Here is a 25,340-nt window from a genome sequence, read left to right as displayed (position 1 = left end):
GGAAAGGTCCTATCTTTATGCTTAAACACGCATACGCGATGTCAACGAACACTAAATGGAAACGGGGGAGGGGGGGAAGGTATTTCTGAAAATGGCAAAAAAAAACAAACCCCTCACCCCCCCAAAAACCCCCCAACAACCCGGGGTATGCTCTTCAGGTTGCCATCAGAAAATCTGGAAAAAAAAGAAATCAGAGCAAGCAGAGACAGATGAGCCATACAAGAAAAAAGGAGCGATGCATTTTAGAAAATCCTATTATTTGGACCCTTTCGGGTCAGATTTCGGCTAGGAGGTCTCTCTGGAGGAATGTACCAGCCAGGATGCCCAGGGGATACAGACTTGAAGGCTGCGGACCCGCCCACCACTATGCGTGTGCCCTGCGAGTGCTGGAGGGGAACCTGGCGGGCAAAAACAAAAGAGAAACTTGCTGAGACTGGCGCACCAGGCTGGGACTTAGCCTCATAACTATGGCCACTTGGCTGCTCATTTACTTGATGGATCTCAGATTGCCAACCCGAGCATCTTTGCACCCCTCATCCCAACAACCCCAGGCATCGTCGTGTCTCCTCGCTCTCCCTCCTCACTCCTTTTCAAATTTAAGCTATGCATTTGCCTGCAGACTAGGAACTCGGCTCTGCTCAGCCCCTGGACCAAGCATCCCAGCCTGCTGACAGCTGCGAAGTGAATGGGGGTGGATGCGGGCAAATCTGTCCCGCGCGCCGGTGCTACGTCTCAGCCCAGAGACGACAGCAGAGCGGACTGTCCCAGGCGCGCGTGCGCCGGACACCCCGGCGAGATCCAGGGCGCCCGGGCGGGAGAGCGGCTCCGGGCGCGCATTCCCGGGGCGCAAGAGGAGGTCAGAGGTGCGCATGCGCAGGGAGGCTGCAGCTCAAGGCGCGCGATTTTTGAGGGGCCGCGCGAGGCGGCTCCCGGCGCGCGTGCGCAGAGCGGCTCGGGGCGCGCTGGGCTGCCCAGAACGCGCGTGCGCGGGAGCGGCTGGGGGCGCGAGTGCACGGACGCCCGGGGCCAAGCGTGCGCAGAACGGTTCGAGGTGCGCGGCGAGGCCCGGAGCGCGCGTGCGCGGGCCGGCGCGCGCGTCTCCTCCCCCGCCCCCACCTGGCTGAGACGGCGGCACAATGGCGGCGCCCGTGGCCCCTCCACGTCCCGTCACCCACCTGCTCTTTGACATGGACGGCCTCCTGCTGGGTGGGTAGCCTGCGGCCGCTTCCCGCGAGGGCTGTCCGGGGAAGGCGCGGGCGGGGGGAGCAGACCCTCAGGGCCGGGGGCCGCGACGGGGCCGTGTGCGGGACCCCCGGGCCAGCGGCGGGAGCGCCATGGCCACGCCAGGCCTCCCGCGCGCGGGTCTGCGGCGTCGACGGTGCCCGAGGCACTTACTTCCGGCGGCCGCGCCGCGCGTGGGGGACGGAATGCGTGGGGGCGGCGCTCGGTGCTCGGGGACCACCGCGCGGACGGGAGCTTTCCCTCCGGCTTCGGGGGGTCGCGGACACTGCGCGCGCAGCCGGGCCTCAGTTTCCCCGTCTGTACCCTGGGCGCCGGCCTGCCCCGAGGTGCACGCACCTTGCACGTAGCATCCTACAGGGCATGGTCCTCCACCCGCCGATTTGGGGGCATCTGCCAACGTCCGGAGGCGTTTGGGGTGACCTGGCTAGAGGGTACGAGTTACTGGCATCCGGAGGGTAGCGACCGGGGATGCTGCTGAACCTCCCTCAGTGCACAGGACCGCCCCACGCCGTCACTGGCAATGGTCCGAACCCAAATATCTGGTGCAGAGGTGGTGGAGGAGCCCTGCTAAGCGGGCTGGCTGGTCCTGGGACATCACCTGGGAATCGCTTTGCAGTGGGCAGAGCCCGGGTCCCCACCCGACAGCTGCCCTATCAGAATTTGCATTTTCGCCCAAGTGCCGGAAAGTTTGAGATGCACAGCATGCCATGGATTTGAGCGGCTAACAGTCCGGTGTGCGCTGAACACTCTTATGGTCCATGATGGTAGGCATGAGCTTGACCAACCTAGACGAATTCCACTAGAATTCAAAGAAAATTTTGTGTTTATAACTCAAGAGAAAAGTGCCCTGAGCGTTGCCTACAGCCCAGACATTTGTTTTATAACGCTCTAAAGTGTTATACTGTTAGGAAACGTCTTCTGACCTCATAGTCTCTGGAAGGTTTCAAAGGACTGTAAAAAATGCCTGCGTGCCTGGTGTGGACGGCTGACCTGATGGAGGTGTGCCTAAGTTAGTGCTTCATCTCGCAAAATTCTGCCTAGTGGGAGGAAATATTTGCCTTGACTAATTAAAAACAAAACTGGCCGGAACTCAGAGAGGTAAAGTTATTTGCCCAGGGTTGCACAGCTAATGAGGAACAGCTGAGAAATGATTCCAGCTCCATCCCATCCTACGTATAAGTGATGTTATGCTCATCTAACAGGGTGGTTGTGACCTTGTCTCCATGATCATAGTGCTTAGTGGCTCCCTAGTAATGAGACTGATTTTTTTTTTTTTAAAGACACACACACACAAAAGCCTCTTCTTTTTATGGACCCAGAGATATACTTGAATGAATTCCTAGGGGGGCCAAATAAACTCCCGTGGAGGTTATTAATTGGATGGAACAGTGTATGCAGCTACTACATCCGAAATGACTCAATTTCAAAGAGCTTAGGGATTCCTAAGTATAGTTGGTAGGCATGAGCTTTCCTGCTCAGGTGGTCAAGTTAGATTGTCAAATAAATTCCTTACCCACTAATGAAAGATCCAGAGAACATGTGCGTGTCTCATGAATTTTAATGCAAACTGAGATGTCTCATTAAAATGGAATTTATTAAACTTCTGCACGAGCTTGTTGCCTCCTTCCCCTGGAGAGTCACCCTTCCTCGTTCCCTGGAGCCATGAATGTGACTGCCTGGACCTGCAGGGGCTGTTATCAGCTTGGCTCTCTCTCCTCCTTTTGCTAGTTCAGGCAGGCGTCATGGTTTATCACACATGGATCTGGCTGTTACCCCATCTTCTGAACCAGTCAGAGAAACAAAAAATGCGTGGCCTGTGAAGGGAAAAGATAGGACATGGCTCTTTTCCCCTCTTTTTGTCCTGACTCTTGGAAGTGGTAAGACTTTGCAGAACTTTATCAGAAATCCCCCTTTGCTCATGTGATTGTTTTGCAAACTATCTGGCATTCCAGGGCCGCTTTCCAAAATGTATGACTTTACCTGACCTAATCTACCTCATGATACCTGCTCTAGTTCATAAGTTCTGGCTTCAGGGCGTCTGTCATTGGCATAACAGTACACCCTCAGTTCATAATGAGTTCTCTTTTGGTCGGCCTGCCTTTCAGAATTTTGACTGCTTTTCCCCAGGACATCTACTCCTTAGTGTAGTCCCACCACTGGCATTCTCGTGGAAGTGAAACAAACCAGAGTTTCGTGGGGCGTTCTCGTGGAAGGGTGAAGCTTGTTTGACAGAGGAGAACGAGGAAGTCAGTGGAGACTTTTGTGCAGAAATGTTCCCAGGAGCCCCAGAGTACTTTCTAGTGCTTTCGAAGTGTTCGATGCTGTTATCCTTTCAACCAGAAAAGACTCTTTGGAATTCTGCTTTTGTTGACGCAGGTATGAGCTAGGTATGCCGTTTTCGAGACAGGAATAGAGGACTGAGATGATTGATGAACAAGGCTAAGAATGTGAAGGAAGAAGAAGATAAGCATTAAGCAGTATCTCCGCTCTTCAGTAGGGAGGATTATCTAGTCCCTGAAATAACGGAAGTTAGGAGCAGAAGAGGTAAGACCGTTTCCTCTAAGAGACAGCACAGTTGGTGGCTCAGAGCCGTGCAGTCAGATAGAGGTCGGACCATGTACAGTTTTCTTGTAGCACATTAGAAAAGCAAAAAGACACAGAGGGAATGGAATTGAATGGTGCCGGTTTTCTAGCCCAACAGCATCCAAAATATTGTTCGTCAACACATCATCAATAGAAAAATTGTTGAGATTTGCATTCGTTTTTGTCACCTAACCTTTGAAATCTGTTATTGACACTTAGAGCGCACCTCCGCTTGAACTAGCCACGTTTTAGGGGTTTAGTAGCCCCATTTGGCCAAGCCTGCCATGTTGGACAAGCCAAGTAAGCAACTCATTGCTGTCTGCTGTTGATAATGGGGCCAGGTGGAGGGTGGATGTTGAAAATATTCAGAATGAGGAATTCTGGTAAATAGAAAATGGGGTATACATAAAATATGTTTTCTGGGAGTCTGATACACTCATTAAATCCTTAAAATATCAGCCCACACAAGTAAGAAGCTTATTTTCAAATTCTTAAAGAATCAGAAAAATTCTGAGACGATAGCTCTGTGAGGGGAACACCAGTGTTGGCATGTTGATTCTCATTTCCCTTGTCTCCACACAGGCACACAGATGGCGGGGTTTTAACGGGTGACACCTGGCTTCTGTCTCACCTTCTTATAGAGGAATGCGCGTCCCTTTTTTTTTTTTTTTTAATGATTTTTATTTTTTCCATTATAGTTGGATTATGGTGTTTTTACTTTCTTTTTTTTTTTTTTTTTGTTTTGCTTTTTAGGGCCACTCCCATGGCATATGGAGGGTCCCAGGTTGGGGTTGAATCAGAACTGTAGCTGTAGCTGCCAGCCTACACCATGGCTCACGGCAACGTTGGATCCTTAACCCACTAAGCAAGGCCAGCGATCGAACCTGCATCCTCGTGGATGCTAGTCAGATTCCTTAAACCTTGAGCCACGACAGGAACTCTGGTTTACAGTGTTCTGTCAATTTCTACTGTACAGCAGGGTGACCCAGTCTCTCACACACACACACACACACACACACACACACACACATTCTTTTTCTCACATCATCCTCCATCATGTTCCATCGCAAGTGACTAGATAGAGTTCCCTGTGCTACACAGCAGGATCTCATGGCTTATCCACGCCGAATGCAGTAGTTTGCATCTATCAACCCCATATTCCCAGTCCATCCCACTCACCCCCCCCTCCGCCTTGGCAACCACAGGTCTGTTCTCCAAGGCCGTGTGTTCCTTTTCTGTGGAGGTAGGACCATTTGAGTTGTATATTTGATTCCAGATGTAAGTGATATCGTATGGTATTTGTCTTTCTCTTTCTGACTTACTTTGCTTAGTATGAGAGTCTTAGTTCCATCCCTGTTGCTGCAGATGGCATGATTTCATTCTTTTTCACAGCTGAGTGGTAATCCATTGTGTATATATACCACATCTTTTTTTTTTCTTTTTTTTTTTGCCTTTTTCTAGGGCCGCATCTGTGGCATATGGAAATTCCCAGGCTAGGGGGTCTAATCGGAGCCATGGCCACTGGCCTACACCAGAGCTGTAGCAACGCGGGATCCAAGCCGCATTTGCGACCTACACCAGAGCTCACGGCAACGCCAGATCCTTAACCCTCTGAGCAAGGCCAGCGATGGAACCCGCAACCTCATGGTTCCTAGGCAGATTCGTTAACCACTGCGCCACGATGGGAACTCCTACCACATCTTCTTGATGTCCTGTCCTATATACCTGTTCATCTCCATAGCTTCCTACTTGTCAAGTAGTTCTGTGTGAGACTGTTCACAAGTGCCTGTTTCTCCATCTGCACGGGGCCCTGGGTACACCATAAGCTCTGGGCAGAGGGAGTTAGGACCTGTGTGGTACTCTTGGACTTCAGGGAGTCACCAGTTGACTAAACCAGTTCACAGCCCTGCCCAGCCTGTGTCAGAATTCCCCTCCCACCCTGTCAGGCTCTTGTTCACCTCATCTAGGCTTCTTTCCTCCCCTTCCTTCCTCCCTTCCTCCCTCCCCTCTGCTCCTCGTGCCTTCTCTTTTCTTGCCACCCCATGGCACATGGATTTCCCATGCCAGGGATCAGATCCAAGCCACGGTTGCAACCTATGCTGCAGCTGCAGCAACGCCAGATCCTTTGACCCACCGTGCAGGGCCAGGGATGGAACCTGCGTCCTGGCGTTGCAGAGGCACTGCCAGTCCCGTTGCACCAAGCAGGAACTCCTAGGCTAGACTGCTTTAGACCCTGGAACACGCACAAAGCTGATGACAGAAATAGAATTTTCCTGTGTGGTAACAGCACACATGGCCTAGATTAATTTTCGGAGGAGCCTGCGTTGATTTGATTTGATCCCTCGTGACACGTATGAGGTTTAAAAGTGGGGACGATGAGCTTTTCCGTGTCCATTGCTTCTTGTCTCCTATGTGACCCAGTCCAGACATTCCCCAAGAGTCCTGGCGCTTTCTCAGGAAGGTAGAGCAGGACAGAGGATGGTCGCAGGTGCCTTGGGAGCTGGTCTTGTCTGCCCTTGGATCAATGAGAGCCTCCCTCTTGTTGTCTGGGTGGGGTCTCCCTGTGGATGGGGGCAACGCTCTGGTACTTTCTATCTCTTCCCTGCCCGGGACCTAATGGCACACACTCAGGTTTGATGTCACCTTGCTGGGTGACGTGTAGGCTCCTTCCACCTGTGCACAGGAGTTGGCCGACATTCAGAGGCCGGTCAGAGGCCTTGCTGCTAAGCAGTGCCCGTGCAGAGAAGGGAACCCTGACCTCTGCTTGCTCAGTTTGGAATAAGATGCTGGTAGAGGCCGGGGGAAGGTCAGAACAGAGTGTGTCGGGTGTCAGAGAAAATTCATCAGTAAGAGGAATGTGCTCGCGTGGGAACTGGGGTGGGTAAACTCGGGGCCGTTCGGCTGTGCTTTCCAGCACCCCTGAGCCGCGTCAACCTGAGGTATGTTTCTACAATTAGCGGTGCTTGTCTGCCACGGCTGTTCCATTTCTAGAATCATTGAAGAGGGTGAGATCAAAATTGCAAGGTTCTTGGGGATTCCCATGGTGCCTCAGCCGTAGTGAACCCCACTCGTATCCACATCCATGAGGATGCACTTCAACCCCCTGGCCTTGCTCCTTGGGTTAAGGTTCCAGAATTACCGTGAGCTGTGGCGTAGGTCGCAGACGTGGCCCAGCAAAAACAAACGCAAGACCAAAAACACCCACAGAAGTTCTGCAGATAAAAGGGAGGGGGAGCTTGGTCCAGGTGGCACCATGACTGAGATGGCCTTCAGAGTGCTGTCTCTGCAGGTGTCAAATGCCTCTGCCTTGCCCTCTCCCAGCTTGCTCATCCTCCTCACCGTATGTGTGCATTTGGAATCGTGGCCGTGCCCGCTGGCTGCAACTGGGGAGAGCAGTCCCTGCTTTTTCTCTTGAACTCGTTTTTCCTTTCTTCACCTTGGAAGGCTGTGGATGGGGGATTCTTTGGTCCCTATCATCTTTCTGATTCTTTTTGGCTTTTTCTGATTCTGTTCCTTTTATTTTTCTTTTGTTTTCATTTTTAAATTAAGTTTTTTATTTTAAAATTTTGGCTCTTTAGGGCTGCACTTGGGCATATGGAAGCTCCCAAGCTGGGGGTCGAATCAGAGCTTCCGCTGCCGGTCTACACCACAGCCACAGCCACGCAGGATCCGAGCTGCATATGCAACCTACACCACAGCTCACAGCAGTGCTGGATCCTTCACCCACTGAGCGAGGCCAGGAATGGAACCCGTGTCCTTATGGATACTCGTTCGCTTCGTTACCAAAGAGGCACAGCGGAAACGGCCTATTTTTCTTCTCTTCTTTATTTTTATTTTTATTTTTATTTTACTTTATTTTATTTTTCTTTCCTTTTTAAAAGCTGCTCTAATTTATGGGTTCGCCCGTGTCATTTTCCAGGGGTAGATGGAGATGAAATGCAGTGTTAAGGAGCATAGGAAATACCGCCCCCGAGGACCATCTGCAAAAAACACTCGTTACACAGGTGCCCGGGAGACGTCTCAGGCCTTTGTTTGAGGTGTTTGAAAAGTGGCGGATCCATAGTCTGTAGCTGGTGGAGCAATCGTGTTAGAGAAGAATGGATTATGTTTGAAAATAAAGTTCCCCCTGTCAGGATAGGTGCATATCAGTGCCCCATCATCATAGCACTTGATAGATTAAAAGCGTCACTTAATTGTGTTGAACGGGGAGGGAGCAGCAGGCAGCCCTGGTTTAACAGTACATTTGTTGGTGGTTTAAAATTGCCTGCAGGGTATCTAGGGCGAATTTTCTTGAAAACCTAATATTGGTCACACACATGCCTTTCTGTTCAAGGAACGTTTTCCTGTTGGGCTCTGCGGAGGGGGAGTGCCCTCCCAGGCCCTCCTGACACATCTTTGGGGTGTTTGGCAGGTGCAGTCTCACCTTCCTTTGGGCTCCCCGTCCCTCTCGACCTTTGCTCTGGCGCCCGAGGTCAGTCGCTACGTGTCTGCCTGCAGAGAGGCGCCCACGCTCAGGAGGGTCTCCCTGGCATGCCCTTGCCTGGCTGGCCGTTGCATCAGCGTTGCCTGTGGCCGTGGGCTGGGCTGTGGATGGCCCTTGATGCGCCTCCCTGGGCCTGGAGAGCAGAAGGAGATCCAGGAGGCCACCAGGGCTACTCGAGGCCCAGCAGACCGCCCTTTCTGCATGTAAGAAGAGAGTCCGTGGTCATAGTCGGCACATCTAAGCTTACCTGGGGCCTTGGGGAGGAAAGCCAAGATCTGCACCAGGCTCCCCTCTGTCCCATGCTGTCATCATGTCCTTGACGAGAGCTGGGCACCTCTGCTCTCCAGACCAGCACTGTCCCTCCAGCAGAACTGCCTGCCCTAACGGGCAGGTTCTGGATCTGTGCTGCCCATGTCGGGAGCCACGGGGCTGCCCGGGCACATGAAATGCAGCTAGTGTGTCCGAGGATTTGAAATTTGCTTGTTTTTTTTTTTTTTTTTTTTTCCATTTTCTTTTTTTGTCTTTTTTTTTTTTTTTTTTTTTTTTTTTTTTTGTCTTTTGTCTTTTTGTTGTTGTTGTTGTTGCTGTTGTTGCTATTTCTTGGGCCGCTCCCGCGGCATATGGAGGTTCCCAGGCTAGGGGTTGAATCGGAGCTGCAGCCACCAGCCTACGCCAGAGCCACAGCAACGTGGGATCCGAGCCGCATCTGCAACCTACACCACAGCTCACGGCAACGCCGGATCCTTAACCCACTGAGCAAGGGCAGGGACCGAACCCGCAACCTCATGGTTCCTAGTCGGATTCGTTAACCACTGCGCCACGACGGGAACTCCTTTTTTTCATTTTCGACTGCCCCGCAGCATATGGAGTTCCCAGACCAGGGATCAGATCCCAGCTGTAGTTGCAACCTGAGCAGCAATGCTGGATCCTTAACCCACTGTGCCGGGCCAGGGATCAAACCTGTGACCCAGCGATCCCAAGACACCGCTGATCCCATTGTGTCACACTGGGAACTCCGAAATCTGTGTTTAATTTAGTTTTACTCTATTTAAATGGAAGTAGCCCCGGTAGGACCGTGGTGCACGTCTCAGCTCTCAAGGCATGGACTCACTCCCTCCTCATCTGCCAGGAGCTGCAGGAACTCACAACTCGTCTCCTCTGTCTTGTGGTCTTGGAGTGTGGGTGGTTCACCGCGCATGATGGGTAAATCACCAAGTATTTGCTGGTGGGGACTCTGGCAAGGACGTCATGAGGGTCAGAGCAGTTCTTTGCCTTGAAATCTCTGGGAGCCGTGCTCTTGAGGGCCGATGGAAGCCGAGCGGGAAAGTGAGTCTTCAGACGAGAAGAGGTGGTTGAGCCACAAGCACGCTTTCCCAGGCCCAGGAGACGCTGGTTTTTATCAGGCAGAGAGTTGTGTTTAAAAGACAAAAGACTTGGAGTTCCCATTGTGGCTCAGCAGTAAGGAACCTGACGAGTATCCATGAGGATGTGGGTTCGATCCCTGACCTCGCTCAGTGGGCTAGGGATCTGCTGTTGCTGGAGCTGTGGTGGAGGTCACAGACGCGGCTTGGATCCTGCATTGATGTGGCTGTGGTGTAGGCCGGCAGCTCCAGCTCTGATCCGCCCCTCACCTGGGAACTCCCACATGCCGCAGGTATGGCCCTAAAACAAGACCCCAAAGACCTCTCATTAACAGTTGTGCTGAAATGGGGAGGTGAGCTGGCCTCTCTGTATGGTATCACTCCGGTGTTCTCTAAAGTGGCTTCCTCATGCTCGTTGTGTCCCTGTCGCCACCCAGCAGGTGCATGACCTGTATTTTCCCCCAAGGCAGTGGCTCTGGGAAGAGGGCCAGCAGGTCACCTTGGAGGAGGCTCTGGATCCCGGGTGGGCCGGTGGTTCCCTGTTCCTCTTTCCCTTGTGTCTCCCCCGATTGAGACGCCCTCTGTGCCCCCCTGAGCTCAACTGTTTGGTGAGAATGCACTGTACCCCTCACCCCTTTAGGGAACATGGTCCATGTGGTCACAGCCTGAACTCTTGTCCCAGCCCCGCTGACCTGTGCGGTCATCAGGAAAGTTGTCTCCACAACCCTGGCCTTCCATGGTGGCCCGTGGGACATTTACGTGAGGAGCCAGGAGCCTGGGGGACCAGGTATCGCCGTGACCATAACGCCTGTGTGTCCTGAAGGCCCAAACCTTTGGGCAGGAAGGTGGGCCTGGGACGCAGAGGGCTGCCTGGTGGCTGGCTCTTACAGGAAGCCAGGTGGGTCTGCGAGGTGGGCGCACCCGTCCAACTCAAACCACACGCCCTGGCCCCTCCGAGTGGCGCTGGTGGTGCCGGTCTCATGAGAAAGCACCCATTTATCAGAGCAGATACAGGTGTCTACACTGCCACCACTCTTGACGGGAAACCTGCTGTTGCCAACAGCGAGGCTTATTTGTCAGTGTGGCTCAACATTCCCCGCAGTTGTATTTCTCCCCACCCCACAGACGCAATGCTCATAGCTGCCTAAAAGCTGTTAAATCCTGGAGTTCCCAGTGTGGCTCAGCGGGTTAAGAACCCAACACCAGTGTCCATGAGGATGCGGGTTCAATCCCTGGCTTCGTTCAGTGGGTTAAGGATTTGGTGTTGCCACAAGCTGCAGTGCAGGCTGCAGATGTGGATTGGATCCTGCATTGTTGTAGCTGTGTCGTAGGCTGGCAGCTGCAGCTCTAATTCGACTCCTGACCTGGGAGCTTCCATATTGCCGTCGGTGTGGCCCTAAAAGGCCCAAAGAAAAAAAAAAGCTGTTAAATTCTGGATTTCTAAGTGACACAGCCAGGGGAACCAAGACTGGGGAGGCACGGCGGATTCCATTCTGGGGCCTGGATCCCCCTCAAAGAGTGTGGGCGCCTCGCCAAACGAGAGCGGGGGTCCCTGGCAAAAGGCAGAGCGAGTAGCAATCAAAGGATGGATTTGAAGACTCTTAAACAAACATCGTAATTCTCAAAATTAGGGGAGAGGGAGGCATGGCAAAGAGAAGACCCATTCACAGGGGTGGAAGGACGGGCAGCATCGACCAGGTGGCCACATTGCCGCTCTGACTGTGCTTCAGACAAGCGCCCCCATGGGTTCCACGTGGAGGGGCAAGGGAGCGGTGATGGTGGGACAGTGCAGGGAGTCCACGCGAGCTTCTCGAAGCGCTTTCTACCTGGGAGGGGTGGAGGAACAAGCGGGGGGCCACCACGTGGAAACACTCAGACACATCTGGAAGGGAGGGCAGACTCGTGCCCGCATGCTGCAAGGTCACTGGGCTGGACTCTAGGAAACGTCAGACACCTTGGGGCCCTCAAGGGTGGGTGCCTCTGGTTTCAAAGGGGCAAAAGCAACGAGTACCGGACTTAGTGGAGCTGAGGTGCGGGGAGCATCTGTAAGAGGCCTTCGTGTGGCCGTTGGAGAACGGTGGTGTGCAGGGGCCCGTCAGAGGTCAGCCCATTGTTGCTGAGTGGCCGGGGTTCTGGTGAGCATTAACGCTGGGCTGTGTCACAGGATGTCTTTCCTCTTTGGAGAAGCATGCAGACGAGTCATGGACGAGGTGTCAGAGGGTCTGCAGATTTTAAGATTGGTTGCTTACAGATGTAGGTTATATGGGTCTTTTCTCTACTACTTTTGATTGTACTGTATACTTGAAAAATTAAAAAAAAAAAAAAGGAACGTGAGGATTACGCCTGAAGCATGAACCCCTACAAAACAAAAACTATGAATTAGTAATGAGTAGCTTCGCCTTTGAGAGACAAGAATGTAAAACATAGGTCTCGGGAGTTCCCGTGGCCGCTCAACGGTAACGAGCTCGACTCGGATCTATGAGGACGTGGGTTCCATCCCTGGCCTGCTCAGTGGGTTAAGGATCTGGCTTGGCGGTGGCTGTGGTTAGGTCAGCAGCTGCAGCTCTCATGCAGCCCCTAGACTGGGAAGCTCCAGATGCCGCGGGTGCAGCCCTCATAAGACAAGAAATAAAAACATACATCTTTCCCAGACTCATGTTAGTGGTATAAGCTCAACTGTTCCAGAGCTTGTGGCTCCTGGCGGGTTTCGGGGGCAGTGCCGTCCCCAACGGTGTGTGACAGCAAGAGGCTTGAGGAAAAGAAGAGCCCTCTCTCGGTTTTCACCCTCCATCCTGTCCGTGCCTTTTTCTCACGGTGTCCTTGGAGCCCAGGACATGTGTAGACATTTGCGCACCACTTTCTTGTCTGGTGGGACCTTCAGTGGCAGCTCAGCTAACCTTTCGTCAGGAGGTCAGCTCTGAAAGACGAAGGAAGGAGGGAAGGAGGGGAAGGGGAGAGGAGGAAGGAGGGGAGGGGAGAGGAGGAAGGAGGGACGAGGGCGGACGGCAAGGGGGGACAGAGGGAGGAACAGGGAATGAGGCTTCCTCTTCTCTTCCCAGAGCAGCCCCTGCTGAGACTCGTGGCTCCCATGGTGCAGTGCGCTTAGACCTGGTGGCAGCAGCATCCCTTGGGACGCTGTCGCCTGAGTCCCTGGCCTCATGACTGCCGAACCCCCACCCCCTCCGCTGGCGTCTGCAGCTGCAGGCCTGCATGTCTCTGTTTCCTCCCCGTCAGCTGCGAGGTTCATTGCTTGGTCTGGGGAGGGCTCCCCGACGTGGGTTGGGCTGGTGCCCCTGGGAATGGAACACCTGTGTGCCAGTGCATCTGTGAGACCAAGTAGTATGTGCAGCCTGCCCATCTTGACATTTGCAGCATCCACTGTTGCTGCGCAGGGAGCCGGGGGAGAGTCGGGGTCCTGAGTTTGGGGGTGTCCTTCAGAGCTGGCCTCTTGTTCGGTGCCCGGGTTTGGGCCGGGTGTGCAGGCATCTGCAGCCATGCTGCCGTCCTCCTGGCAGGGGTATAGCAGCCCTGGTCAAGCCGATGCCCCCCCCTCTGCCCCGGGCTGGCCTGTCCTTCCTGCCTCTCCTGAATGTGAGCGGCCCCTGCTCCTTCTCGTCCTACTGCTTCTAGACGTCAGCATGACGTGTGCCAGGTCTGTCATTTAAACAAACCCGCTTCCGCCTCATGGTCCCGCCGTGGCGCGTCTCCATCTCCGCCTCCACCCTGGGCCAAGCTCCTTAGCAAGGTAGCTGCGGTCACCGTCCCGACCCCATTGTCCTGTTCCACCCGCAGCCTGCCTGCCGCCTGTGTCTCGGGAACCTTACGCTCACAAAGGGAGCCAGGACTGCCACATCGCCAGATCCACTTGGCGCCTTTTCTTCTGTTTCCAGAACGTTCTGCCTCACGAGCTGCTGCTCCACGACCTGCGGGGGTCTGTCTCCTTGGCTTTGCTGCCCAGCCCTCCGTGGATCCTCTCTGCTTCTAGTTGGGGTCCTGGATTTGGCCCGGGACCCGTTCTCTCAAGATCTCCCGGGGACGCAGGGCCTCTTGCTCTAAGGCCCCTTGGCCGCCGAGGACACCCTCGCCTCTCCTTGAGCGCCATCCACACGGAGAAGACTCTGCCCCCGCCCAGAGCTCTCTGTGCTGTCCTGCTGTCCCTGGGACCCACCCTCGGCGAGGCCGCCTTCCCGTCCTCCAGTCCTGCCCTGCCCCCTGCCCGCATTCCAGTACCGCTTCCTCAATATTCCAGGTCGTGTCTGTGTTGTTCCAGCTGCTGCTGGCCTTCCCCAGACCCTGAGCCTTCATTCACCCTCATGCAATAAGAGTTCATATTTGGAGAGAGCCTTCGCCGTGTGCTCACTGCTGCCCGTGTCGCTGTAGTGCAACACCTTTCTTGCCGCCTTTGCCCATTTTGCAGATGAGCCAGCTGAGGTCTCCTGAGCTCTAGTGACTTCACTTCACAGGCAGAGATTGACAGGTGTCTCACGGCTGGAGACAAGGAGGCAGCAGTTCACCAGACCTGGGTGTTCTCAGGGGTGGTTCTGTCGCTGCCAGGAACGTGGTGGCCGTTGTTGACTTTGGGTGCTCACGTGGGCGAGACCGCACACAGTTCTGGGCCCGGTGTGTGCGGGTGAAGAAGGCTTTGCCGAGAGAGCGCCCCTCACCTGGGCTTTGTCCCTAGAACACACCCGCATTCCTCTGGCAGAGGATCCAGGCATAAGCTGCTCCCTACATACTTTGCAGGAGAACGGGCGTTGGTGCAGATGGAGGTAGCCCTGCACCCTGCCTGTCGTGCATCCATCCGACGCCCTCTCCTGTGCTGGGTCCCGTGGGTGTGTGCACGTGGATGTGGTCGTCACGCAAGCACCTCTGCCATCTCTGCGTCTGCCGGGAGCCGCCTGATGCATGCCCCATCTCAGCGCTCATCTTGTTAAACCAGTCCCAGGGCAGCCTGATAAGAGCATTGAGAGTCGCCTCCTGGGTCAGCCAGGCCGGCCACCCAAGGAGTTCATGTGGCTGCCAGCTGCCACTCTGGAGGCGGGTCCGTCCGGGCGGGCGGCTCCTGAAGGCTGGAGATAGAGCCTTAGGTTCAGAGGGACTTAAGTAGGGTGCCACAGCCTGGATCCAGTAGGACTGTCGAGGAGAGTGGGGTGTTCAGGGCCCGCCTCTGCTTTGTGAGTCCCTCAGGCTCTCCAGGTGCTGGGCCAGGATGCCACATGCAGGGATACCGCGTGGGCGATCCCCGGGACGACAGGCAGGGGCGCCCCGGGCTGCGTGCTGTGGGAGGCACTTTCCATCCTCCTGCCATGTCACCCTTCTGCTGGGCTGACCCAGTTTCCCTGGGCGTGGGGTGGGGAGAGGAAGTGGGCCACGCTCCAGCGTGCCTCCCGGAAGACCGGACATACCCTAAGCCTCGTGGCAGGGCTGTAGGCGTTGATGGGGTGGATGCAGAAGGGCTGTGGAGATTCCAGGCAGACGGGTGCTGTGGGCCAAGCTGAGTGCTGGGGAAGAGGCTGCTGGCTCGGTGAAAGAGGTCTCCGGGAGGGGACTGGGTTTGTGAGCCGTGTGCCAGGCTCAGGAACGTAGACTTGACCTCCTGGCCATGGCGCAGCCTCGTCAGCAGGGCTGCTGTCGAAAAGCAGTATTGGCGCCGGACGCTGGCTAGGGGGCTGTTGCCAGTGTCCAGGGAGATGAGGTCAGGCCTGGCTCAGTTTCTTAGGGCTGCTGCAGCACGTTACCACAGACCAGGCTGAAAGCCACAGACGCTGACTTTCTTTCAGTTCTGGAGGTCACAGGGCCAAAATCGGGATGAGGGGAGGGCCCCACCCCCCTCAGGGGCTCCAGGGGAGGGTCTCTCCCAGGGTCTTGCAGGTTCTGGGGGCTCCAGGCAGCCCTGGGCTCGTGGCCGCCTCCCTCCCGTCTGCTTCCATCTTCAGTGGCTTCTCTGTGGACGCCTGCCGTGGCATTTAAGAGCCACCTGGGTAATGCAGGATGATGTCTCCAGATTCTCAACCTAATCCCTCTGCAAAGACCCTCTTCCCAGTAGGTCCCGTTCGCAGGTGCCAGGAGAGTAGCAGATGGGTGTAGCCTTGGGGGCCCCCCATGTACCCCCTACAGGGACAAAGTGGGGGCAGGAGCCAAGAGCGGAGGCTTGGTACTCAGCCTGCCTGCTGGCCAGCCTGGTCTGGAGGGACTGGGCGAAAGAGGTGGCTAAACCTCCCCCACTGGGCTCCTTCTGAAGGAAGGGGTGAGGCTTCGGGACATGGATGGGTTCAGTTTAGTGATGGGCACGGGCACAGATTGCGTTTCAGCCACCTGAGCCTTGGGGTCGACGTCACGCATGGCAACTACCCTGGTTCCCCATGGAAAACAGACAGAGGGCTTGGTGTTCTCACCGTGCTGAGAAGACGGGCACACTTGGCCATCCTGTTGGACACGCCTTTGGACGGCATCAGCACATCCAAAGAAGACAGGAGACCTTTCCGTTTACGTTTGGAGGTCCCTCTCCCCACATGGACAGGCACGCTGGTCCAGGTGGAGAGTGCGTCCAGGAAATCAGGATGTAGAAATTTAGCTGTTTTGTTTTTGTTTTGTTTTTTAGGGACGCTCCAGCGGCATATGGAGGTTCCCAGGCAAGGGGTCCAATTGGAGCTATAGCTGCCAGCCTACACCACAGCCACAGCAATGCAGGATTTGAGCCGTGTCTGCGACCGACACCACAGCTCATGGCAATGCTAGATCCTTAACCCACTGAGTGAGGCCAGGGATCGAACCCACCACCTCATGGTTCCTAGTTGGATTCGTTTCCACTGTGCCACTCCTGTATTTTTTAAGATTTAACTAATTTATTTTTTGTGTTTTTAGGGCCACACCTACTGCAGGTGGACGTTCCCAGGTTAGGGGTCAAATTGGAGCTATGCTGCCAGCCTATACCACAGTCACAAGAATGTGGTATCTGAGCCGCGTCTGTGAACTACACTACAGCTCACGGCAACACTGGATCCTTAACCCACTGAGGGAGGCTGGTGATCGAACCTGCATCCTCATGGATGCTCTTCGGGTTCATTTTTGCTGTGCCACGATGGGAATGTGTTTTTAAAATTTTTATTTTATTTTTTCAAAATGTCACTGTCTTGTGCTCAGTCCGTCGTGCTTTGCTGTGTGTGTGTTTTGGTTTGGTTCAGGTGGAAATAGAAATGGATTCGGATGCCGGGAGGGGAACCAGACCCCAGAGGGAGCAGGTCGGGGTCCTTCCTGTAGGCCCTCAGACGCCTTCCTAACCTGCTGTTTTCAGCCCAGCCTTTGCGGGTGTGTCCATGGTCAGCGTTATCTAGCTGCGGGGACCCCAGGGTTTCCAGATGAGGGAGAGAAAGGCGTGTGCCGTGGGACAAACCCCGGCAGCTGGGATAAACCTGGAAATGTCGCTAACGTGTTGGGTGGTGCTGTTGGCTGCGTTTTATCCTCTGGAGTTGACACCCAAGTAGGTGTCCACGCAGGCGGCGTGCCCCGAGTCCCAGAGCACGTGCTGTGCTGTCTGAGCACTGCGATTCGGGTGGTAACACGCTGTGGAGGGTGTCTTCCTTTGTCTTCCCCAAAGCCCTTGGCCCAGAGGCGGCATCTTTAAAGGGTCTCCGTCCTTAAACAAGGAAGATCATACTCTACAGGAAAAGGCCAGGCTGTCACTCAGAGAGATCGTCCTTCAGTGGCACTTCCCGGAGCGGCAGTCCTGGCTGTCCTCCTCCAGCTCCTCTTTTCCTGGGGCCTTGGGGCGGCCGAACACTCCAGTCCTCTGAAGGGCGCCCGAGCTCCGCCCGGCCCTTGGGGCTGGAAGCAAATCCGTGCACAGAACTCGGGCGTCTAGACCGAGCTCTCCCTGAAGCTCCGGATCTCTCGCCTCTGTGGGCTGTTGGGTTCTGAGGACTTAGAGTCCAGACGTGGTGTGTTTGTCACAGGAGGAGAAAGCCCAGTCCATAAACACCTGCTTGTCCGAATGGACGGATGCGTGTTAAATGGCATGGCGGGGGCAGGCTGGACCCGGTGCGTTAGACCCCTGCCTTCTCGCCACACTGCATCCTCCGTTCACCGCGGGCCGTGTGAGAGCAGAAACGGAAGAAGAGCCGGTGCATCACTCAGTGTCTGCCCTCGGACCGTCCTGCCGTGTCCCCGGCCTTGACAAAGCGTGGCCTTTCACTCACGGCGCCCTGGCACCTCCCGCGCTCAGAGTTGCTTGCTTCCCTTAGGCTTAAAGAATGGGTGCCAGACCTGCCAAGGGCCAAGGACTCCGTCCTATCTTCCAACATAAGAGCCTTCTTCAAGAGTTCCTGTTGTGGCGCAGTGGTTAATGAGTCCAACTAGGAACCATGGGTTTCGGGTTCGATCCCTGGCCTTGCTCAGTGGGATAGGGATCCGGCGTTGCCGTGAGCTGTGGTGTAGGTTGCAGACGCGGCTCGGATCCCGCGTTGCTGTGGCTGTGGTGTAGGCCGGCAGCTACAGCTCCAATTAGACCCCTAGCCTGGGAACCTCCATGTGCCGCGGGAAGTGGCCCTAGAAAAGTCAAAAAGACAAAAAAAAAAAAAAAAAAAAAAAAAAGAGCCTTCTTCAGCCTGTCCTTGCACCTCGGGAGCTGAGTCCAGTCCGTTGAGATGCAATTAGGCTTAATCAGCAGTTGCCACTTGATGGAAAGGAGATGGTGGGGGTGGGAGCTTGGGAACCTATGATCCAGCGTGTACATAACTCTTGTTACTCTTGCAGGGGTCACCATGGGGGCCCTGATCTTTCCTCTGACGGCTGCCTGAGCTTTGTCTGCGCCATCGCTCGTTGCGTGGACACTAGTGTGTAAACAGAGGGCCTGAAATGATCAAGGTGTCCAGCCCTTCGATAACCACAGGAATATGTTTCCCCAGACGGAAGCTTGATGGTCAGGCCCATGGTCAGAGTACCCTTCCCGCACCTGCCGAACTATCTTATTATTTGCAAACCTCCCCGCCCCCCCTAGCTCCACCCCCTGATGCTGGGACCCTCCGTTCTGGGGGTGCCAGGACCACGAGTCCATCCTGCGTAGCGGCTCTCTGCCCGCCGTGCCCTTGGGTTCCAGCCCTTTCTCACGCGCATCGCCGACCCGCCCGGGAGCTTATGACTGATGTGATTCCGTGTTCTGGGTTGGCTCCTGTGCGCCAGGGGTTTCAAATGTCATCGGTGTTTGCGTTAAAGGCGTGGAAGCATCCCTGTCCCTTAAGCACGTAGTGTCTGCTTCGTCTGCTGACAATTCTAGATGTTCATCACTACTTTTAAGAGGTCGTAACAGTGTTTGACTCTGTCTACACATTTGTTAATCTGCTTAAACACCTTCAGGCTCTTGTAGCTGCATTTATACAGCGAGGAGTTTGTATTTCCTTGCCCAGGACTTCCTTCGTCTCAATCAACACAGGAAACCTTTCTGAATACCCAGCCGTTCCCTCCGCGCCTAACAAAGGAAGTTTAGAGAAGTGATGAGTGGGGACGTTGCTTTGTGGCTCAGCAGGTTAAGGATCCAGCATGATCACTGCTGCCGCGGGGTCAGGGCTGTGGTGCGGGTCCGACCCCTGGCCCAGGGACTTCCGCCTGCTGTGGGTGCAGCCGAGAAACATAAAGTTCCCTTGACGCTTCCAATAGAGTTGTGATAATGTCTTCAGTTGCGTGTGAAAATTAGTCATCTCGGCGTGTATTTAAGAGTTTATTTACAGCCTTGTTGTCCCAGTAGGCCAAATTCAATTAAAACAGTACAAGTGATAAAATAATAAATAACACACTAGAACGTACTCAGTTGACCTGCCTTGCCTGAAACGTCTCTTGTGAATGTTTTGGAAGTTGAGAGGTGCCTATGCGTTAGGGGGGAAAAAAAAGCTTTTCCCACCCAACTGATTGGAGTTTGCATTTCTTGCATAGCTAAATGTCTTCCCACCTGCATCCAGTCATCTTTGAACCTGTTGAGAATTCTGCCTTCTTCCAGTATACGCCCCACGTCCGTGCACGTCCTAGGCAGGGCCACGAAGATGCCATGGGTTTGATCAATGGGTTTCTTCCGTGTACTTTGTCCGACTTAGTGTGACACTGTATAAGATCATATATCCACGAGTCAGAAATGAACATGAATCAGCCTTCATTCTGTGTCTGAGGCCCAGGAAGTGCCGCTGGGGAGATGCTGCCTCCTGGACAACGAGGGGGCAAGAGACAGCATCTCCCCAGCGGCACTCCCTGGGCCTCGGAGATCTTTTGTTGAGAGAGCTCTTTGAAAATAGGATGGGCACTTTTGCCGCCTCCTCTCCCAGACCCCCTGCCGTAGGAGAGCTGGGTCAGTTGAGTTTGGTGACCAAACTCTGCCTGTTTGGGTCGAGAAAGCGCCCATGTCACTGCTCTTGAGTCCCAAAGACACGCCTTACTCTTTCTTTATCTTGGCGGCAATCCTGGGTCAAGTTAAATAGAATCTGAGATAGGTGAACCAGTTTATGTTATGCAAACCTCTGTTCTTTAAAAAAAACTTGACCCTTGTTTCCGGGTTATGTTCTTAGTGCCTGCCTATAAAAAACAAGACCCAGAAGGACCATTCTAATTGGCTGTCCTTGCCTTTGATAGAAAGACCTACCAAGTAGATGCAAATCTGTCACTCAGTGTTGTGGGCTGAAGTATGTCCCACCCAAGTCCCCATGTCGAAGCCCCAGCCCCCAGGATCTCTGTAGAGCTGCCTTTGGAGTCAGGGTCTCTAAAAAGGTAATTCAGGTGAAATAAGGCCATTAGGGTGGGTCCAGATCCACAGTGACTGGGGTCCTTAGAACGTCAGGACACAGACACACCCTTTGAGGACACGGGGGACAAGACGGCCGTCTCTATGCCCAGGCGAGAGACCTCAGGAGGGACCTACCGTGCTGACCCCTTGATCTTGAGGCTCCATCCCCCTGGACCATCACAAAGTTACTTTGCTGTTGCTTAAGCCCCCGGTCTGCAGTGCTTTGTCATGGCAGTCAGAGCAAACGAATCCACCCAGAAGTTTAGGGTTTTTGTTACTGTGAAGAGACCAAATGATCTGGACCAGCATTTTACAGATGTCACCGACCCACAGAGGCCAGGGAGGGAGTAGATGCCCAGGGCTGTGCAGTGAGGAGCTGAGCCAACAGGATGACAGCTCGAGTTTCTCCAGTCTTAACCCCTCTCATCTTTTTACAGTTGACTTGTCTGAACTTCTCCCCCCCTGCCCCCCCGACATCCACACCATAAAGTACAAAACTCTGCATAAAAGCTGAGGAAGTACGCCTGTGACACAACGGCTTGTGTCTCTTTAAAGGAGGGGCACTGTGTGCTCGCTCTCTGTTTTCATTTCAGTGCATTTCCTGCATTTTAGAATGATTTGCATTGTTCTCAGTTTGAACCATTTTTGGCCCTGTCTCCATGCTACTTCCTACCCTGACTTGGGGTGCCTTCAGTAAGAGATCCCAAATGCCAACAGGTGGGATCAAGTAACAGGAAGGAGGAGGTAGCAGGAAGGAGTCATGGGAACGGCTGTGGAAGGCAGGTCTTGAAAAGGAATGGCCGCTCTCGACCCAGCTGGGGAAGGAAGCCTTTGGGACTTTCTGCTGTACAGCAAGTGATTCAGTTACGCATACACACACACACACACACACGAATGTATAAATATATGTGTACATAGGAATGTTTGTACATACATTCTTTTTAAAAATATTCTTTTCCACTAGGGTTTATCTCAGGATATTGAGTATCGTTCTTGTGCTGTACAGTAGGACCTGGTTATGTAGCCATTCTGTATGTAATAGTTTGCATGTGCTAATCCCAAACTCCCACTCCATCGCCTCTCACCCCCTCCCCCTTGGCAACCACAAGTCTGTTTTCCAAGTCTGTGGGTCTGTTTCTGTTTCCTGGATAAGTTCATTTGTGTCCTATTTTAGATTCCATGTGTCAGAAATATGGCATTTGTCTTTCTCTGTCTGAGTCACCTCACTTGGAATGTTATCTCTAGGTCTGTCTGTATGGCTACCAATGGCATTACTTCATTCTTTTTCGTGGCTGAGTCGTATTCGATTGTTATGCATGTACCCCATCTTTCTTCACTCATCTGTCCATGGACATTAGACACTGCTTCTGTTGCATCCCGTGCCTTTTGGTATGCTTGTGTTTTCATTATCCCCATATATCTTCCACGTCCCTTATAATTTCTCTTTGGACCATTGAGTGCTTAAGCGTGTGTTGTTTAGCTTTGGCATGTGGGTGACTTCCCCACATTTCCTTCGTGTCTGAGTTCTCATTTCATCCCATTGTTGGTCAGGGAAATATTTGCTATGAGTTTGATCATCTGTGAATTTACTGAGACTTGTTTTGTAGCCTAACATATTGTCTTGGAGAATGCTCCTTGTGAGCTTGAGACGAATGCCTATTTCCTCATGGTTGGATGGACTGTGTCATCATATCATCCCCTCTCAATGGTTTATGGTCTTTAGGTAGTTAAGGGTTTTAAAGCCGGTGTGGCATATTCCTGGCTAATATTCAGTCTAGCTGTTCTGTCCATTACTGAAAGTGTGGCATCAAAGTCTCCCACAACCATTTCTCCCTTCAGCTTGGTCAGTTTTTGTTTTATGTGTTTGGGGCTTTGTTGTTAGGTTCATATGTGTTTATAATGGCATCCTCTTGATGGAGGGACCCCTTTATCATGATAAAATATTTCTATTGAAGGTGTTTCTTTCTGGTAGAAATGTTTCTTTCTCATAGAAATGTTTCTCTTCCATCTCCTTTGTCTGATGTGGCCAGTCTGACTCTCTTTTGGTTACTGTGTCCATTGGACGTCTTTTCCATTCTCTTCCTTTCACCCTCTCTGTGCCTTTCAGTCTTCGGTGTGTCTAGTGATAGCACATGGTTGGATCATGTGGTTTTTCTTTTTTTCATCCATTCTGCTTGTGTTTACCTTTTACCTGGGGTGTGTGACCATTTGCATATATTACTCTTATTAGAGAGGATTCATATGTGGCATTTTGCTATTTGCTGTCTCCATTTTCTTTTCCTTGTCTGACTCTTTGATGTGTGTTTATTAACTGCCATTCTCCTCTAAGGAAGACTCTCCTCTGTCTGCATTTATTTTTTTTTATTGAAGTTATTAGCTCACTTACAACATTCTGTGAGGTTCCCGGGTACGCCATAGTGATTCGATAATTGTGTCGCTCATACTGTATGTCAGGTTTCTGTCAACCACGAGCTGGAGTCCCTGGGCGGTACGTGACATCCTTATAACTTAGGTATCTTATAGCTACCACTTTGTACCTCTTCATCCCCTTGGTGTATCTTGTCCTTCCTCCACCCTTCTTCCCTCCGGTGCTACTGGTTTGTTCTCTGTATCTGGGAGTCTGTTTCTGTTTTACATAGTTCAAGAAATTTGCTGTTTGCAACCACATGGATGTGCTGGGTGGTATCATTGTGAAACACGTCAGGCAGAGAAAGACAAATACGGTATGTTGTCACTTGTCTGTGAAATCAAATAAATAAAAAGAAACAAATCTGTGGTGTTCTTTTGTTCCTCTTCCTCCAACACGGTCATCTTTGATGTTCACGAGACATTTTCTAGGGTACATTTCGATTCTCTCTTTTTTTTTAAAAGTTATGTAAAACTTAACATCGTGGTTGCTGTGCAGACTGCAGTGAACAAACTTATCCCCATCTGGTTTGCCTTAGTACCAGCTTAATTTCAAGAGCATACAAACCCTTTGCTGCTGTGGCTCTCCTTTCCCATCCTCCTTTGTGCTCATCTTGTCATAAAGATTACATCTTTATACTTTATGTGCCCGTCCACAGAGATTTATAATTATTGCTTTACGCAGTTGTCTTTTAAATCACATAGGAGTGAAAGAGATTCACAAACAAAAACCACATTTATCTTGTCTTTTATGTTCCCCAAGGGCAACATCACCCCTGATTGAGAACCATCACTTGAAGGATTTTTTTTTTTTTTTAAGCGTTATCACACACTATCCTTCATCTCATTTTAAAGTAGCTTAGCATAATTTTAGCATAATTTAGAAAGATGGCCCAGGAAATCTGAACCGGTCATTGAGTCTTATGAACCAAGACACAGTCATGTATAAAATGGACTGCATTTTTCAGTGTTGCTAAACTTTGCTTGATATCTTCCAAAACAAAAAAAAATAAAAATGTATCATACTTCTTGGGTTAAATGCCCCCTTCAAGTTAGAACTTGTCCTTTTGGCTTGGCAAGCGCCACTGAGATACGTAAAGTAGTGTTGATGGAGAAGGAAAAGAAATACAAAATCATAAGCTGGCACTAGTCAGGGTTTGAGTTTGACCTTCAGCACCGTCTTTTTGGAGAAAATCATTGAGTGTTGCCTTTCTCCGACTCACTCTTTGCTATTTTATGATGACTCCACAGGGAGGAGGTTACGTATTCTTTTTTTTTTTTTTTTTTAGCCAAGAAATAGATTTATTAGGATAGGACGCTTGTGAGAGATGCAAGCAGGCAGGCGAGGAGCCTCTGCCCCAAGGATCCAGTGGACTCCAGTATTATCCTCTGAGGGACGTGGGGGTTACCTGGTCTGAATACGCTCTCTTCCGTTTCACCTTCTGCGTAGACTTTGGTCTATGAGTTGGTGATGAGACTCCGACTCTGAGCCCGCCCTGTGGGCCCGGCGTTTCTCAGGCATCCCCAGTGGGGGCGAGGGTGCCCCTCCCGGGCCCTGCACCCTCACGCCCAGCCATGCTTCGGCCACCCATGGCCCTCACGGAAGCTGCAGCAGAAGGACCTTGCACGGATCCCGATGCAAAAACAGGGGCTGACGTGCCACTGCAGGTGGTGCCCACTGACTCCTCGCAGGAAGTGGGGAGGCAGCCTTTAACCAGAGCCTGCTGCTCCTTCTGAGGTCCTGCTCTGAAATAGCCATGCAGGGAACGTGGGAGGGAAGGAAGGATACAGGAGAGGGAGAGGGCATCCCTGCCTGTGTGGAGGAAAACCAGTTGGAAAGCCGTTTCTGCTCATGTGGTCTCCTGCCCAAAACCGTGCTTGTGCAGAGAGGAGCGTGTGTGTGCAGCACAGAGCCTTTATCCCGTGTCTACACCTCGGGCTCTTTCCTCTTCATTATGCACACAGGCTTCCTGCATGTGTCTGTACAAACCCCCAAGGAGCTGCAGGATTTGAGACTCGCTCTCCTTTGCTCCGCGCACACTAGACCTTGTCATGCTGTCAGACCGCGAATGCACGCCAAGGATGCTTTATCCTTTATCACAGGACTGCAAGGGGGGCCCCCCACACCGTGCCACCCTCAGCAGAGAGCCTCACCCTTCCGTCACCCACGTGGGCCTCCCCTGGCCCCAGCCCCTTCCCCGCCCCTTGGCCCTCCCCGCCACCTACCTGTGTGTCCTTTCCTTCGGAGCGCCCTCGCTGTCCTGCCCGGGGACACCTGCTCTTCTCTCCGTTACCCCTTCAGCCCACCTCCCTGTAGTTAGAAGGCGCGGAACCTGCTTTGAGGCAGGACCACGTGGGTGACTCATTTAACTCCACAGAGGGAGTGGCGCCATCCTGTGTTTCTCTGCCCTGTGCCCGGGGACAGAGGGGACCAGGGCCGGGAGCCCGCAGGGCATGGGCACGTCTTCCTGAGGCCAGGGCCCAGCCAGGGGGTCTGCTCTCA

The 25,340-nt window shown here is 53.0% G+C and overlaps 2 protein-coding genes and 1 long non-coding RNA gene across 53 annotated transcripts in view; 2 read left to right on the top strand and 1 right to left on the bottom strand.

Annotated features, from left to right (window-relative positions):
- Nucleotides 1-1,849, bottom strand: part of STS (steroid sulfatase) — a 209,823-nt gene extending 207,974 nt beyond the window's left edge. Inside the window, exon 1 of one of the 2 annotated variants that reach the window (XM_085008991.1) lies at nt 1,176-1,849. The gene's annotated coding sequence lies outside the window, so the exon portion shown is untranslated. The remainder of the gene's footprint in view (nt 1-1,175) is intronic. The other variant, XM_085008995.1, reaches the window with a different exon arrangement.
- LOC106506881 (pseudouridine-5'-phosphatase-like) overlaps nt 1,119-25,340 on the top strand; it is a 744,469-nt gene continuing 720,247 nt past the window's right edge. For all 50 annotated transcript variants that reach the window (XR_014836065.1, XR_014836045.1, XR_014836067.1 and 47 more), the window contains exon 1: nt 1,119-1,206. Coding sequence is in view for 1 of the 50 variants with exons in the window: in XM_085008997.1 (XP_084865123.1) it covers nt 1,137-1,206 (70 nt within the window). In the remaining 49 variants the exon portion in view is untranslated. The remainder of the gene's footprint in view (nt 1,207-25,340) is intronic.
- On the top strand, nt 19,540-23,853 carry LOC146394345 (uncharacterized). Its single transcript, XR_014836069.1, has 2 exons — nt 19,540-19,832; nt 19,894-23,853. It is a non-coding gene; the product is annotated as an uncharacterized LOC146394345 (long non-coding RNA).

This window comes from Sus scrofa, chromosome Y, assembly GCF_054392235.1.
Source record: "Sus scrofa isolate SSC_HxYL_T2T_F1_AM1 chromosome Y, Sscrofa_HxYL_maternal_Yorkshire_Landrace_v2.0, whole genome shotgun sequence".
Classification (NCBI taxonomy): Eukaryota; Metazoa; Chordata; class Mammalia; order Artiodactyla; family Suidae; genus Sus; species Sus scrofa.
This window is presented reverse-complemented; position numbering and strand designations above follow the sequence as displayed.